We start from the raw sequence: 14,226 nt of genomic DNA on the forward strand, positions 1-14,226 counted from the left end.
CTTGGTTTGGACTGCAAGTGCAACCACAAGAACTATCATAAAATAGGCACTTTGTGTGTTTCTAACAGATTTTTTTGGACTCACCCCAGCCCCTTTTATAACTCACCGCGCTGGTTTTTATTCCTCGGCCCATCTATCACTTGTCAGGGATGACAGCTGCCACTTGGCTTTTGGAGGAGGACTCCGGCTTGGCTGCTCACGGCTACACATTCCTGACCTGTGCAGAATTGTACTGGCGGAGAGCGCTAAACTTATATAACACAGCTGGGTTACACTTGTACAACCCAATTCTGCCTGAAATAAAAATGTTATACTTTTGAGCACAAATTTTTGAAATGATGACTTTAAGTTTCAAGAGTCTTCAGAGTTCTGAATCATACTGAAGATCAGATGAACTCAAACACCACCCGACATGCTAAATCCTTCATTTTACCCGAGGGATTTTCTAGCCTTTAGCAGAGACTTTAGAGAACCATCCAGAATAAAAGTGGGAGGGGAGCCAACCCTGGATGTGGATCCTTCAGTGTTTTAGACTATTAAATTTGGGATCCTCTTCCCAATACTACAGACAGGGGTTTTAGCTTTGTCCACTTTTTGAGAACCTTGTAACAGAGGACCGTGAGTCCATCTGTTGCAGTAAATTGAACCTTTTAGAACCTTTGCCATGTTATTTTAGTAGCTAACAAGTAAACAGATCAAAAATAGGATTTCATAGGTATTGATATATCTATAAGCTCCATGTTGATTAAACATGAAAGGTTATACAATATTACAATAATAATGTATTAAAAAAAAGACCCCCCCCCCCCCCCAGCTTTGACTACACATGCTGCTTGTGTTTGATTTCTCACCAAAATGTTCTCATCTTGAATCCTCTCTCATGTTTGTTTGTCATGTTCCCGGCAGGCACAGCGTCATGTGACAGACCTGTATGAAGACCTTCGAGATGGACATAACCTGATCTCTTTGTTGGAGGTCCTCTCCGGCGAAACCCTGGTAAGCGATCCATGAATGTTTACCTCAGCCATCAGCCGGCCTCCATCTTCTAATCCTGACTCATGTCTACCTGGAATCCCTTCCCCGTGGCAACAAATCATCAGTTGCAGCCAAGTTGTCAGTCAGCAGACATCTTGTTTTCATTTCAGATCTTTCTTTTATTCTAATGGGACTTTTCTCACACCTCCACTCTTTTTTTTAACTACATCAGGCATTCATTTTGAAGCCAGCAGTAGGAGGTTGCGGTTTGCTTTGCTGCCGTAGTTCATCGCTCTCTCCACCGGCTCCTGCTGCGCTCATCTTTTAACACCTCTGTATCCGCGACACATGATCTCAATTTGTGCGTTTGTTGTATGAACTCCTATCTGATGCGTCAATCTCCTTCTCTGCTCCTCTTCCTCCTCTTCCTCCTCTCACTCCTCTCCCTTTAACCTTCCTCTGTGTGTGCTGACCTTTTCGGCCCCCTCTCTTTGCATTGCTCCTGCTGGGGCTAGCCGAGGGAGAGAGACGCGGTCAGGAGCGTTCGGTTGGTGAGTGGGTTTATAGTTGCCACTATTTCTTTTTGTGTTGTTTCCCCCATCGTTCACCCGCGCCGCTTCCCCCGTTGAGCCGGCCGTGCACGGTCTCGACTCCTCTATGATGTTTTATTGTGTTGCTTTTTACATCCCTGGTTTGTTTCATCAACATGCTTGCTTTAACCATTTAGCTGCTGGAAAAGTTTTCCGGGTGCTCTAGGACCCATTGATTCACTTCGCATAGCAGTAATGATGGATAACATATATGTTCTTTCTTTCAGATTTGCACTATGTTTTAAGATGTATATTTAAAAATAAACCCTAAACGAAGCTGCAGGCATCAAGGGTTAATCAGCTTGCTGTTAGATTACTTCAAAAATGATTTAAAAAGCAAGATACCGATGCAAATTTCTCACTTTAATTTGTGCTCTCAAGGGTGTATTATTTCTGTCACTTTATTTGTTTATTTTTTACTTTGGTTGCTTCTCTTTTCCTACCCTCCGCCCTCAAGAGGCTTACCCTTATGCCAGGCTGCCATTGTAGATAAGAATTAACTCTTAATGACTTCCCTGGTGAAATAAGAGGATAATCAAGAAATCATGACATTTTAGAACCAGGAATTACACGTACATGGATGAAGTCATAGTTGAAATAACCATCTCTCGTTTCCACATCTATTTTTTTTCTATGAAAATCCCTCCATCTGTTTTTCAGTTTCCCATTCGGTTCATTTCCTCCATTTTGGCTCTCCGGTTAAATATTCTCTCTTCCCTCCTCAGCCCAGAGAGAAAGGCCGTATGCGATTCCACAAGCTGCAGAATGTACAGATAGCACTGGATTTCCTCAAACACCGGCAGGTACGATACATCCAGTCCTGCTGGGAGGTTTCGCCATGCAACTATGATCCCTCGTGTTACTTTTTCACACTGTTTTGTGTTTCCAGGTCAAGCTGGTCAACATCAGAAATGACGACATCGCGGATGGGAACCCGAAGCTCACCCTTGGGTTAATATGGACTATCATCCTCCACTTCCAGGTCTCCTCCGCTGTCAGTGTTGTGTTCCGTTATTTTATCGCTCCCTACTTCTGTCTCTGGGGTCTGCACCTGTCAGCTGCTCCTTCCCATGGGACCAATCAACTCCTGGAGAAACTCTTTACTAATCTGAGTCTGTTCATAATCCCATCTACTAACACTGCAAAAGACATGAAACACTATGGAGGGTGTGTAAGTATGAGTCAGTCCTGACTCCCAGGGGGGAGGGAGTGACAGGCCAAGTGTACAACTTGTTGACATGCTACACTCCCAACCACATCCCATATGCCCAGGCCTTTCCCTGCTGCTCGCGGCTGTGGCTGCCAAAACCCCTTGGCATCAGAACAATAGGACGGGCTCCACCCTTTGATATCAAATTGTTCAGGTTCAAATAGCAAAAACCTGATGCTTCACACGAGAGTTTTGGAGAGAGTAGATTCTGTTTTTATTGAATAGAAGAAAAGAATACTGCTGGGTCGCTGGTGAGTCATAGAGGCTCGCCCTCAAAGGGGACGGTAACATTACCCTCCAGTTCTTGTTGGATCTGACGACACACAATAATCCAAAGTACTGGGGGAAATATTTTCACACTCTGAACTTTAAGAAATTATGAAACAACTCCATTTATATTTTGCATATTTAAAAGTTAGATTTAAGAGACAAGGACAATTTAGATAATCACAGTCATTCACACCCCAAATGAAACACTGTCTGGATGCCACACCCTCAGTTGCGTTTTTTCAGACTGAGGCAGACAGCGTCCTGTGAGCCAAGTCTTCCTGCAACAACACTTATTGATGAACACCTCCTTCATGATGCTAATTATGTCATTGAAGATTAACACAGGTTCCGCTGTCATCTTTGGGTTTCCACTAATACTGTATTACTCCTTTCCCTCACTTCATTTACTCGGATTCTCCATCTTTCCTGTCTCTTAACACGCTGTCCATCTTTACCCCCGCAGATCTCAGATATTCAAGTCAACGGCCAGTCAGAAGACATGACGGCCAAGGAGAAGCTGCTGCTCTGGTCCCAGAGGATGACGGACGGCTACCAAGGCATCCGCTGTGACAACTTCAGCACCAGCTGGAGGGACGGCAAGCTTTTCAACGCCGTCATACACAAACACTAGTGAGTGCTTTCAGTTTATTGATGAGAAAAGGCAGTGAAATACAGAGAGGGAAAAAAAAACTGCTGCGCGCAAACAGTCAAATAAAACGAGCAGAAAGCACAAACACAGCCACACCCTGCTGAAATAAGAGGGATCCAGATAAATCCTCTCAGTCCCAACCATGTCACAGAGGGAGAACAGAGGCAGGGCTCTGCTCATGGTTCTTTAAAGCAGAAGTAATGTTCAAGCTCGTCTCCACACATCACCATCCATTCATCTGACGTAACATGAGCTTCTCAGAAGCACTCACGAATTAAAGGCAACCTTTAGCTTTTAATAACTTCATATATTCTTAAATAATTTCGACATTTGGCTTTTATACGGCATTTAAACGGAGGTATTTTAATGGAAATGTAATTAAAACTTATCTTTTTGATTTCATCTGTTTAATTTGGTTTCTCTACCCATTAAAAGGCCATTTTTGGTTGAATTTTAATAACTAAACCTGGCAGGTCTTAATCAAAGCAGTATTAATGTCTCCTCATAAAAACTTCATGTAATTAAGAAGGCGACTGGCAGGCGTTGGCCATGACTAAGACAATGTCAGCTTTGGCTCTGGGTCGAGACTGTAATTCTTCTATTAAATATGATTAGAGGTGAGGTGGGGCTCCCCAGGGGGGCTCCAGACAGATCCATGGGAGGCTCTTTGAATAGAGGTGGTGGAATAAAATACATGTAGAACAGTTTAAATGTATGTGATTTAGTTAAAGATAGTTAAGATACAGCCTTTTTGTTGTTGTTGTTTTCCCTCTTTCTAAGAGTCCAAGACTGATAAAGGACCCAGGACTGTCTATGTGATCAAAAAGAAGAACAGTGATCCTGTATGGCTTCCAGAAACAAAACTATTCTAAGTTATTTGTCAAAGGGGGGGCCCACCACCCCAGACCCATGAAAAAGCCTTGGATTATTGAGTAGTTAGGAACCTAGAATTAAAATTAAGATTATACATCCTTGCTGTCAAAACAAAATTCCTCCAAGCCGTTGTCTTTTTAAAGAGAATTAGTGGTTGAAGCTGCTTTGTGTGTTCTCTTCCTGGGAGATGAGTGGGTTTCTCAGGAAGGTTTCCCAGCAGAAACTCATCTTCACTGTTAGAGAAGCTACATAAGATGAGAGAAAGTTCAATCCATGCAAGATGTTGTATTTTACAGCCATTATGGAGAGAAAGAAAGAGATGCCTGCAGGGGCATGTTTCCTCTAACCTGAGCTTGCAGTTTTTTCCTCCTTTTTTCTCATTTGGAGACACCTGAGGCTGGATTAGTTGCTGCCTTTCATAAGGTCAGGGGTGTGGTGTGTGGGGCGTTACTGCAGTACGACAGGGCTGCTGCTTGAAAACCTCATGCCGACACAACCCAGTGCAGTACAGTTATTCATTCTGATTGGTGTGTGAAGGTCCAGTTTGGATTTATAGAGCTGCTGCTGAGTTTAGGTGGAGAGCAGTGACTCTGCTGCACCACTAGGGGGCTGTTTTCTCATCACAACAGTGATGCATGACAATTTAGATGATGATGGAGACCTGAAACAGAGCAAATGATGGATTTACACACTATTATAATTCATCTGCAACTTGGACAGCATGAATCGATGCCACCATGATACCAGGAACTAAATGTTTTTACATGCTTGGACAAGGACCTGCTGGCTAAAAGGAGGATGCTCAGTCTGAGGAAGAAGAAGTCAAAGCTGAGGAAGAGGAGCCTCGGCTTTGGCGGGGTGTCAGGATCTGCCAGTAGTATAGAGGACCGTGTTGTTATGGTGTGTGAGGATATACCTTCAGAAGAAACCTCCTGTGATTCAGGTCGGGGTTCTCAGAGTTCAGGGGCCCACTCGTGCAGCGATGAACATGCACAGAGGTGTCGAAGCTTTGATGCGAGAGACGGGGAGCAAACGAGGCCAGCAAAGCAGTACTCTCTTCTGGAAATTCACCATGTGGGGCCTGTTTATGGACAAAGTGCAGGCTATTCCTCTCTTTGCATCAGAGAGCTGTAAGAACCTTCTGTTGCTTCGTGCACGCTGTTTGTTCGCTGTCATTATGGCTGCTGTAGCGATAGGAAGTGTGGAATGTATCATGGATGATGTTTTCATTCATCCCTCTCCCTTTGAAGATGTGAAATTTGTCTTTTCTGAGAGTCAAGTTGCGGCTAGCTGCAGACTTTAAACGTGGTACTAAATTAAATTGCAACTGAAGATGCTCTGACATTTGCCAGAGGACAAAAATGCAGGTGCTCTTCAGGGCTTATCGCAAAAATCAACAGGTGGGCTCCTCAACAGCATTTAGCCTCAGGCCAACACCAGAAACACAACACACACATATACAGTATGTGAGGGTTATTCTGCAGTGGTGATAATGTTTTGGCAGGTAGCCCTCCATATTTGTCATGTCAAGTGTGGTAGTTTAAAATACATTCATGTGTGGACAGAGCATCCTCTGATGGTACTCTCCTTTCCTATGAAGCATTAAAATGTGTTCAAAGACGTCGCTTTGCACTGCTGTTGATTAATCATCCACATCTGTATTCCCTAGTCCCAGACTTATCGACATGGGCAGAGTGTATCGTCAGACCAACCTGGAGAACCTGGAACAGGCCTTCAACGTGGCTGAGAGAGACCTGGGAGTGACTCGTCTGCTGGACCCTGAGGGTATGACTCTTCTGATTTATTATTTTCTGTCACTTGTGGTGGATTTGGCTCTGCTAAGAGTTATTGAGTTAATTGCGGACAGTAAAGTCCGAGTCAGTCCCTGAGTATGACCCTAATAAACAGTCAAGACCCACAAGTGGGTTGCAACGGATTTTGGTTGCGAAATAAATTTTATTTCTGGTCATTTTGAATTCAAATGTAATTTGGAGCCATGTGAGGGAGTTTAGTCTTCTACCAGATTCGGTAACCGGCCACAAGAAATGGATGGTTGGCTGAAAGAATAAAACCCAGACTACATCTGGTGTGATTTGGTTCGTCTCATTTGATTTTTAACATATGATATTTTTCAGTAACATGCAACACAGTCTTATCTTAACTTATCAAGATAATATAAAGGTATGTAGAACTTTTTTCAGTCAGGAATGACCATTTAGTTTAATGCTTAAAGATGTTTTTTTTGAAACTATGTGTTTGGTCACAATTGGTTGTGATTTTGAAAAAGTAGGTCCCCCTAAAAATAGTTTTTAAGAAACACTGATCGTGTGCTGGACTGGGATTAGTGTGGATAGACAGTTTGAACTTGTGGTTTCATCCGTATTTGTGCTCCAAATCTGTCCTTTTCTCTTCCAGTGTTGTGAGTGCTAACTGAAATGATGAACTGCAGTATAACACAGTTTCCCCCCGTCTTTACAGATGTCGATGTTCCACACCCGGACGAAAAATCCATCATCACTTACGTGTCGTCCTTGTATGATGTCATGCCTCGGGCTGAAGCCCATGACGGCCACAGAGCTAGTGTGAGTGAATGTATTCGTCAAGCGTGTTTGTTTAAAGGTTATGCTTAAATTTGCCTCAAAGTAACCTGTTTGCTGTGATTTGATCAGATTGACATTCAATCGAAATTCAACGGGCTTGTGACTGTGTAAAGCTCCTGTTTGTGAGCACAGCTTCAATTAAAGTCTTGTGAAACCAAGTCTTGGAGGAAATTAGCAACATGCGGTGTTTACACTGTCTCAGGGGAAAGACTCAAATGTGTATTGTGTGTGTATTATCCTACGTCCTCCGTTCAAGAAGTAACTAATGACGTGAATAGATTCAAATTTGATAAACGCACACATATCCAGGCTTGAAAGAGGAAGTAACAGGCAAACTTCGTCGTGAAACAAGTTGGTGTGAAAGTCAAACTGCTGAACAATTTTTGTCATGAAGCATGGGTACAAAAGAACTCCCTAATCTGAAATACAAAAACTTCGGTCTGTCTCACTCCCACCATTGTCTCCCACTTTCGTCCTCCATTGTTGCCCACTTCATCAACCCCCTTTCCAAACTCCTCCTCATTCACACGCACACAAGACCTGGATTGTTGGCACCTAATTGAGTTTATGTGTGTTGATCGAAAATGGAGACTGGGAGGAAGAAAAGCCCTCCTGTGTGCTGCTGTTTAACTCCCTGCTTTCTCTTTTGCTGCGTTGGCTGCAGGAGCTGGAGCTGCGCTGGCAGGAGTACTACGAGCTGGTGACTATCCTGCTCCAGTGGATCCGCCACCATGTCATGATCTTCGAGGAGAGGAAGTTCCCTGGCAGTTACGAGGAGATAGAGGTAAGACGGTGCTCCACGCTGACGGTGTACTGTCATCACGCTGCGAGCCGAGGATTTTTCTTTGCTGTGTGAACGTTCAGAGTCAAGAGGCAGCAAAGCACAATAATGAAATGTTGGATGTTTTCCTTAATACCTTTTTTTTTTCCTAATTGAGACAATAATGATGGAGCTCAAAATTATTTTGGCAGCTATCAGTAAACACTTGTCTGGACATATGAAGGAAACTGTATTCTCACACGTTTGTCCTGTAGGTAGGGCGGTGAAAACACAGCCAGAAGGCGGATACATTTAAAGTTAATCCTCAAGAGAACCACCATTGTGCCCCTCCCTGTCAGCACTAGAGAACCAAAATAATGACTTTGGTATTATTGTCAATTCACTTTGAGGTGTTTAGGTTGTGCTTCAACAGAGTTCAGTTGATTAGTGATCGAATAACATAGTTTCTCAGGTGATGTGACTCATAAATGGTTCAGCAGTCATGAAGCTACTGAAAAGAACCTGTGAGCCAATAATGCTCATGTACTCCTATTTAGGGATGTTCTTCTGACTGGATAATCCAGTTAGAGAACATTTACCTACAATAGCCCCACAATAATGGGACATTTAGACAAGTCAAGGTTTCAGTATTTGGACAAAAAAGGCTGATGGTGAATTTTCTAGACATTTCAACAACAAAAAAAGAAAACACACGTGTGGTATAATTGTTCTCTTTGTGCATATCTTTCTCTTTAGCTTCTTTGGCGCCAGTTCTTGAAGTTCAAGGAGACCGAGCTGCCAGTGAAAGAGTCTGACAAGAACCGCTCCAAACACATCTACCAGTCCTTTGAGGTGAGCTCACTCCAGTCCCTTCGTATTCCTCTCTGTTGAGTCCACTGAGTCTTATGCATTGTGCTCCTTTTGGGTCTGCAGAGTGCTGTGCAGGCAGGTCAGGTGAAGGTCCCACCCGGTTACCATCCGATCGATGTGGAGAAAGAATGGGGTCGACTCCATGTGGCCATTCTGGAGAGAGAGCGACTCTTAAGAATAGAGTTTGAAAGGTGAGCAGACGTGCAGATGGGAAATAAGTGCATTTTCACCAGGCCTGAGTATCGTTCAGACATTTTTGGAACCAGAAACTCTCCCCTACTGATGTCTTTGCTTCGCTACTCAATCCTGAACAATTTTCTATGCCAGGGAGAGGTTTATGTTTTCAGGGTTATTCATCCATAGTTCATAGGAACGCCGCAAGGGAATTTCTTTAAATTTGGCTCAAACTTTTACATTAAGCATCTTGCCATTTTTCCACTCAAAGCAGTTCCACAACGTAAAATAATAAAGCGGAACTTATTGACTGATCTGACATCTTTTTATACTCGCACTGATCAACTCAGGTGGTGCATAACGGAATGTAGGTTCCATACCAGAGACCCCACATTCACATTCACCAAAATTCAGTTCTGTTAACAAAGTTAGCAGCAAAATTGAACAAACAAGCACAATTCTGTCTATACTTATTATGTCAATACACATGGATATATTGTTAGAACTCCAACAGTATATCAAGTCAAAATTAGCCACAGTGTATGTTGGGAGCTTAAATTCCAATTTCATTATGGCACTTTGAAGGAGTAATATAGTAACAAATTTAATCCGATCAAAAAATGATACATAAAACACGCTATCCAAGTCAGCTTTAAAGGTGAGGTCAGACGTGCATGACTGTGGAGGACAAAGCCGTGCTGACTCCATTAGGAGCTAAAATTCCTCTGCCGTCATGGTTTTTGATTCTGCAGCAGTAATGCGATAATAAATGACATCAAGCAGAAAGCTGGAGTGGCATGAAGCCGTATCTAACATCTGCGGTCACTTTGGGGTTCAAAGTGTTCCTCCTCATCAGACATGCATTATTAACCACAACTGAAATAGACTGAAACATTGTACTTGTGAATGAAGAGTCCTGTTGCATCATGCTTGTAAAGAGAGATGTCATGAGGTTGTTGGGTCATATTCAAGTCTGATAGTTGTTTATGCTTCTGAGATGGAGAATGACGGACGTCTTTGTCTCCACTGCTATGCAGCACTAGCACTATTTTCCCCAGACACAAGGAGCAGAGGGTGGCACGGTGGTGCAGTGGTCAGCACTGTCGCCTCACAGCAAGAAGGTTCTGGGTTTGACCCCCGGCTCCAGCACAGGATCTTTCTGTGTGGAGTCTGCATGTTCTCCCTGTTCCTGTGTGGGTTCTCGCTGGTACTCCAGCTTCCTCCCACAGTCCAAAGACATCAAGAGAGGACGAGGCTGATTGATACTCTAAATTGACCGTAGGTGTGACTGTGAGTGTGAATGGTTGTCTGTCTCTATGTGTTGGATGGACTGGTGACCCGGAACCCTGCCTTTCGCCCAAAAGCTGCTGGGATAGGCTCCAGCCCCCCCACAACCCTGAACAGGATAAGCGGTAGAAAATTGGTGGATGGACAAAGAGCAGATCCAGCAGTCTCGTAGCTGAAATACCAGACTAGAGCCACCATGGCATTTGTGACTGAGCCTCATAAACTGGAGTATTTGCTGCTACGCTGGCGTTTGTAAGTGGTTCATTGTTAGCGTTAAACAGGGCTTCGATGTGTAGTCCTTCATGTTGCTGGTGTGATTGTATTGCTTTCATCATTTCCTCTTCAGACTTGAGAAGATTCAGAGGATCGTCAGTAAAGTCCAGATGGAGTCTGGGTTGTATGACGAGAAGCTCAACCACCTGGAGACGCTGTTGCAGACGGTGAGTGCTGCACCAGTCTGACAGGAAGATTATGCAAAGCTAAATGCGTGACTGTTAACCATGTGATCTTCATTATATTTTGACTAAGCTCGCAAGGTTTGTATTTCAAGACATTTTTCGTTTTGCCATTTGACTTTGTGTTGTTTTAGGACATGCGCCTGCTGAACGCAGGAAAACCAGCTCAGCACACAGCAGAAATCGACAGGGAGCTGAACAAGGCAGACAACGTGGTTCGCCTCCTCTTCAATGATGTCCAGATACTCAAGGATGGGCGCCACCCTCAGGCTGACCAGATGTACCGCAGGTGGGTGCCATGTGACATTTGAGCTCAACACATTTGATCACAGAGCATTTCTAAGACATCTCAACACCTTGCTATTTAAAAAAAAAAAAATGATATCCACAGGGTATACTGCCTCCACGAGCGCCTGGTCAACCTGCGCAGCGATTACAACCTCCGCCTGAAGTCTGTAGTGACCACCTCCCAGGTTTCCCTCACCCAGTCCTCTCAGAAGACGACCATGAAAGCGCGGCCTGAGTTGGATGACGTGACCCTGCGCTATATCCAAGATCTGCTGGCATGGGTGGAGGAGAACCAGCGGCGTCTTGATGAAGCAGAGTGGGGCTCTGATCTGCCCTCTGTGGAGTCTCAGCTGGGCAGCCATAGAGGGCTGCACCAGACTGTGGAGGACTTCCGGTCCAAGATAGAACGAGCCAAGGCTGATGAGGTATCATGACTTTCTCTAGCTTAGGGAGACTTTTAAATTCTCACTCTCGGATGAAGATTTTCTATGGTAGTGACACGCTGCTTTTAAATATATTCTAATGTATTTTTGCATGCTGGCTGTGTTGTAGAGCCAACTATCGCCTGTCAGCAAGAACACCTATAGAGAGTACCTGGGTAAACTGGACCTTCAGTATGGCAAACTACTGGTAAATATGCACAAAAAAATGCCACATTTAAAGAGTGCATTCATTCATTCATTCATTCATTCATTTACATTAAAGGCAATGAATCTTGTAGTTTTGTGTATCTAATTTGTTTTCATTCTTTTGCACTCAGACATCGTCCAAGTCCCGCTTAAGGAACTTGGAGTCACTCCATGCATTTGTGAGCTCTGCCACAAAGGAACTGATGTGGTTAAATGATAAAGAAGAAGAGGAGGTCAACTACGACTGGAGCGACAGGAACACCAACATGACGGCTAAGAAAGACAACTACTCGGTACATTTCAGCAGCATCTCAGTTTGCCTGTTAAAATGTTTTAGATGTTGGTTGCCAATAACTGATGAGACTGCGACCCTCCAGGGTCTCATGCGTGAGCTGGAGCTGAAGGAGAAGAAGGTCAATAATATCCAGGCTACCGGGGACAGACTCGTCAAGGATGGACATCCTGGCAAGAAGACAGTTGAGGTGAGCAATCGCAGTTCAAACCGAAGAAGCTCTCAAATGTTCCGACTGAGACCCGAGCTAAGCCGCTGCCCCCATGTCCTCCCACCCTCCCCCACCAGGCCTTCACAGCTGCCCTGCAGACCCAGTGGAGCTGGCTCCTCCAGCTGTGCTGCTGCATCGAGGCTCACCTAAAAGAAAACACAGCCTACTACCAGGTATGGAACGATGTTATTCCTGACCCTTTCCTGTCCGAGTCCGTCTTTAAGTCTCTCATTGTGACATCCTCGCCTCGCAGTTCTTTGCTGATGTAAAAGAAGCTCAGGACAAGATGAAGAAAATGCAAGAGAACATGAAAAAGAAATACAGCTGCGATCGCTCCACCACCGCCACACGCCTGGAGGACCTGCTGCAGGACACCGTGGTGAGTGATCAGAGCGTGCTCACTAACACGTTCATGGGATGTTTAATGCTGAGGAACAATTAATGGTGCCTAGAGTGGGAAGATTTGATTCTATATATTTGCCATCAACAGGACGAAAGGGAGCAGTTGAACGAATACAAGACTCTGGTGACCAGCCTGAATAAGAGAGCTCGCTCTATCATCCAGCTGAAACCACGCAACCCCACCACATCCATCAAAGGCAAACTCCCCATACAGGCTGTCTGTGACTTCAAGCAGCAAGAGGTGAGAGACATGCAGTTTGTGATTCCAGTGGTTGAAGCATCCAGTTTACAGCTGGTAAAGGGCACCCCGTTTATGCCTGTCAATCCTGTTGCAGATCACCGTCCATAAAGGAGACGAGTGTGCACTCCTCAACAACTCTCAGCCGTTCAAGTGGAAGGTCCTGAACCACTCTGGAAACGAGGCAGTGGTGCCCTCTGTCTGCTTTATTGTACCGCCGGTCAATAAGGAGGCCATGGACAGTGTGTCCAGGTGAGACACACATCGAGGATTCAACCATGTACCTGCTGAACCTTGCTGTCGGCGCACTTGAAGAGTTTCTGATGAACATAAGTTTGTTTCTCCCACCAAATCCAGTGCCTGACACTGAGGGCCTCATGACCTTCTAAAGTCATCCTCCTCAAAATCCAAACTTTGAGCAAATTAGACTTTTCATATGTATTAATTGTGTAAGTCTTTACTGCCAACAAGAAACACTTGATCATCCTTTTTTCATCAAAATCTAGCTAAAAATGTAACGCCCCCAAAAGATCCTGGGATGCAATAAAAAAAGAAAGGAAAAAAGTTTGAAATTTGGAAAAAAAAAAAATTGTAATTGCCTCAGTTTTACAAAGAGAAAGTATAAAAAAAAAAATTCCTGACTCTTTTGTTTTCGAATATCCTGTTGATGTGGCTGTAGGATTGGTATACTGATGCATCGCTGTGCTTGGATCCTTGTGTTTCATTCTCTCTAACGCTCTCGACCTCCCCGCCTGTCCTCCAGCCTGGATATGTCACATCAGCAGATGGTCATCATGTGGCAGAAGGTGCACATAGACATGAAGAGTCTTCTGTCGTGGCAGTACCTGATGAGAGACTTCACACAGATTCGCTCCTGGAACATCACCATGGTGCGTGTTCATACAACCTTTACTACCTACACTTCCTAGGAGTTCTGTGGAGTAGTAATTGTCATTTTCGTTAATAAACCCAGAAATAAGGAGGGGAAGGGGGTGTTTCTTAAGAATAGGTCAATGCAGGAGAAGTGGTTGGCGTCAAATTCAGTTACTGTAGGCTTATATGACTTCATACCAAAAATACCCTGTTAATCAAATTTTAGCAATGTAGGTTCCACTGAATACACCCCGCCTCCTCATCCCTCCCCACAGTTAAAGACCATGAAACCAGAGGAATATAGACTCATGATGAGGAACCTGGAGCTTCACTACCAGGACTTTATGCGTGACAGCCAGGACTCACAGCTCTTCGGCCCCGACGACCGCATGCAGATCGAGGACGACTACAACCAGTCCACCCAGCACTTTGACGGCCTTCTTCGCTCCATGGAGAAAGGTGAAACCCTTTCAAAAACGACAGAATAGCACTATGACTTCTAGATACATCACGGGAATGTAGCCTATAGCAACTTTACATTGTCAATTCACCTTTCAGGGCTAAAGGTTGTTAGGCCCAA

The 14,226-nt window shown here is 44.3% G+C and overlaps 1 protein-coding gene across 10 annotated transcripts in view; it reads left to right on the plus strand.

Annotated features, from left to right (window-relative positions):
- LOC147253697 (plectin-like) overlaps nt 1–14,226 on the plus strand; it is a 129,169-nt gene that overhangs the window by 94,811 nt on the left and 20,132 nt on the right. For 7 of the 10 annotated variants that reach the window (XM_086218941.1, XM_086218945.1, XM_086218946.1 and 4 more), the window contains 21 exons: nt 907–996; nt 2,291–2,368; nt 2,455–2,559; nt 3,509–3,675; nt 6,237–6,352; nt 7,046–7,149; nt 7,832–7,951; nt 8,684–8,779; nt 8,861–8,988; nt 10,605–10,698; nt 10,848–11,002; nt 11,105–11,426; nt 11,554–11,631; nt 11,762–11,923; nt 12,008–12,112; nt 12,211–12,306; nt 12,387–12,512; nt 12,624–12,776; nt 12,871–13,025; nt 13,537–13,663; nt 13,922–14,105. In XM_086218941.1, coding sequence (XP_086075067.1) covers nt 907–996; nt 2,291–2,368; nt 2,455–2,559; nt 3,509–3,675; nt 6,237–6,352; nt 7,046–7,149; nt 7,832–7,951; nt 8,684–8,779; nt 8,861–8,988; nt 10,605–10,698; nt 10,848–11,002; nt 11,105–11,426; nt 11,554–11,631; nt 11,762–11,923; nt 12,008–12,112; nt 12,211–12,306; nt 12,387–12,512; nt 12,624–12,776; nt 12,871–13,025; nt 13,537–13,663; nt 13,922–14,105 — 2,761 coding nt within the window. The remainder of the gene's footprint in view (nt 1–906; nt 997–2,290; nt 2,369–2,454; nt 2,560–3,508; nt 3,676–6,236; nt 6,353–7,045; nt 7,150–7,831; nt 7,952–8,683; nt 8,780–8,860; nt 8,989–10,604; nt 10,699–10,847; nt 11,003–11,104; nt 11,427–11,553; nt 11,632–11,761; nt 11,924–12,007; nt 12,113–12,210; nt 12,307–12,386; nt 12,513–12,623; nt 12,777–12,870; nt 13,026–13,536; nt 13,664–13,921; nt 14,106–14,226) is intronic. The other 3 variants (XM_086218942.1, XM_086218940.1, XM_086218944.1) reach the window with 1 other exon arrangement.

This window comes from Aulostomus chinensis, chromosome 11 (genome assembly GCF_037954235.1).
Source record: "Aulostomus chinensis isolate RoL2024-O1b breed Wild chromosome 11, RoL_Achi_v1.0, whole genome shotgun sequence".
NCBI lineage: Eukaryota > Metazoa > Chordata > Actinopteri > Syngnathiformes > Aulostomidae > Aulostomus > Aulostomus chinensis.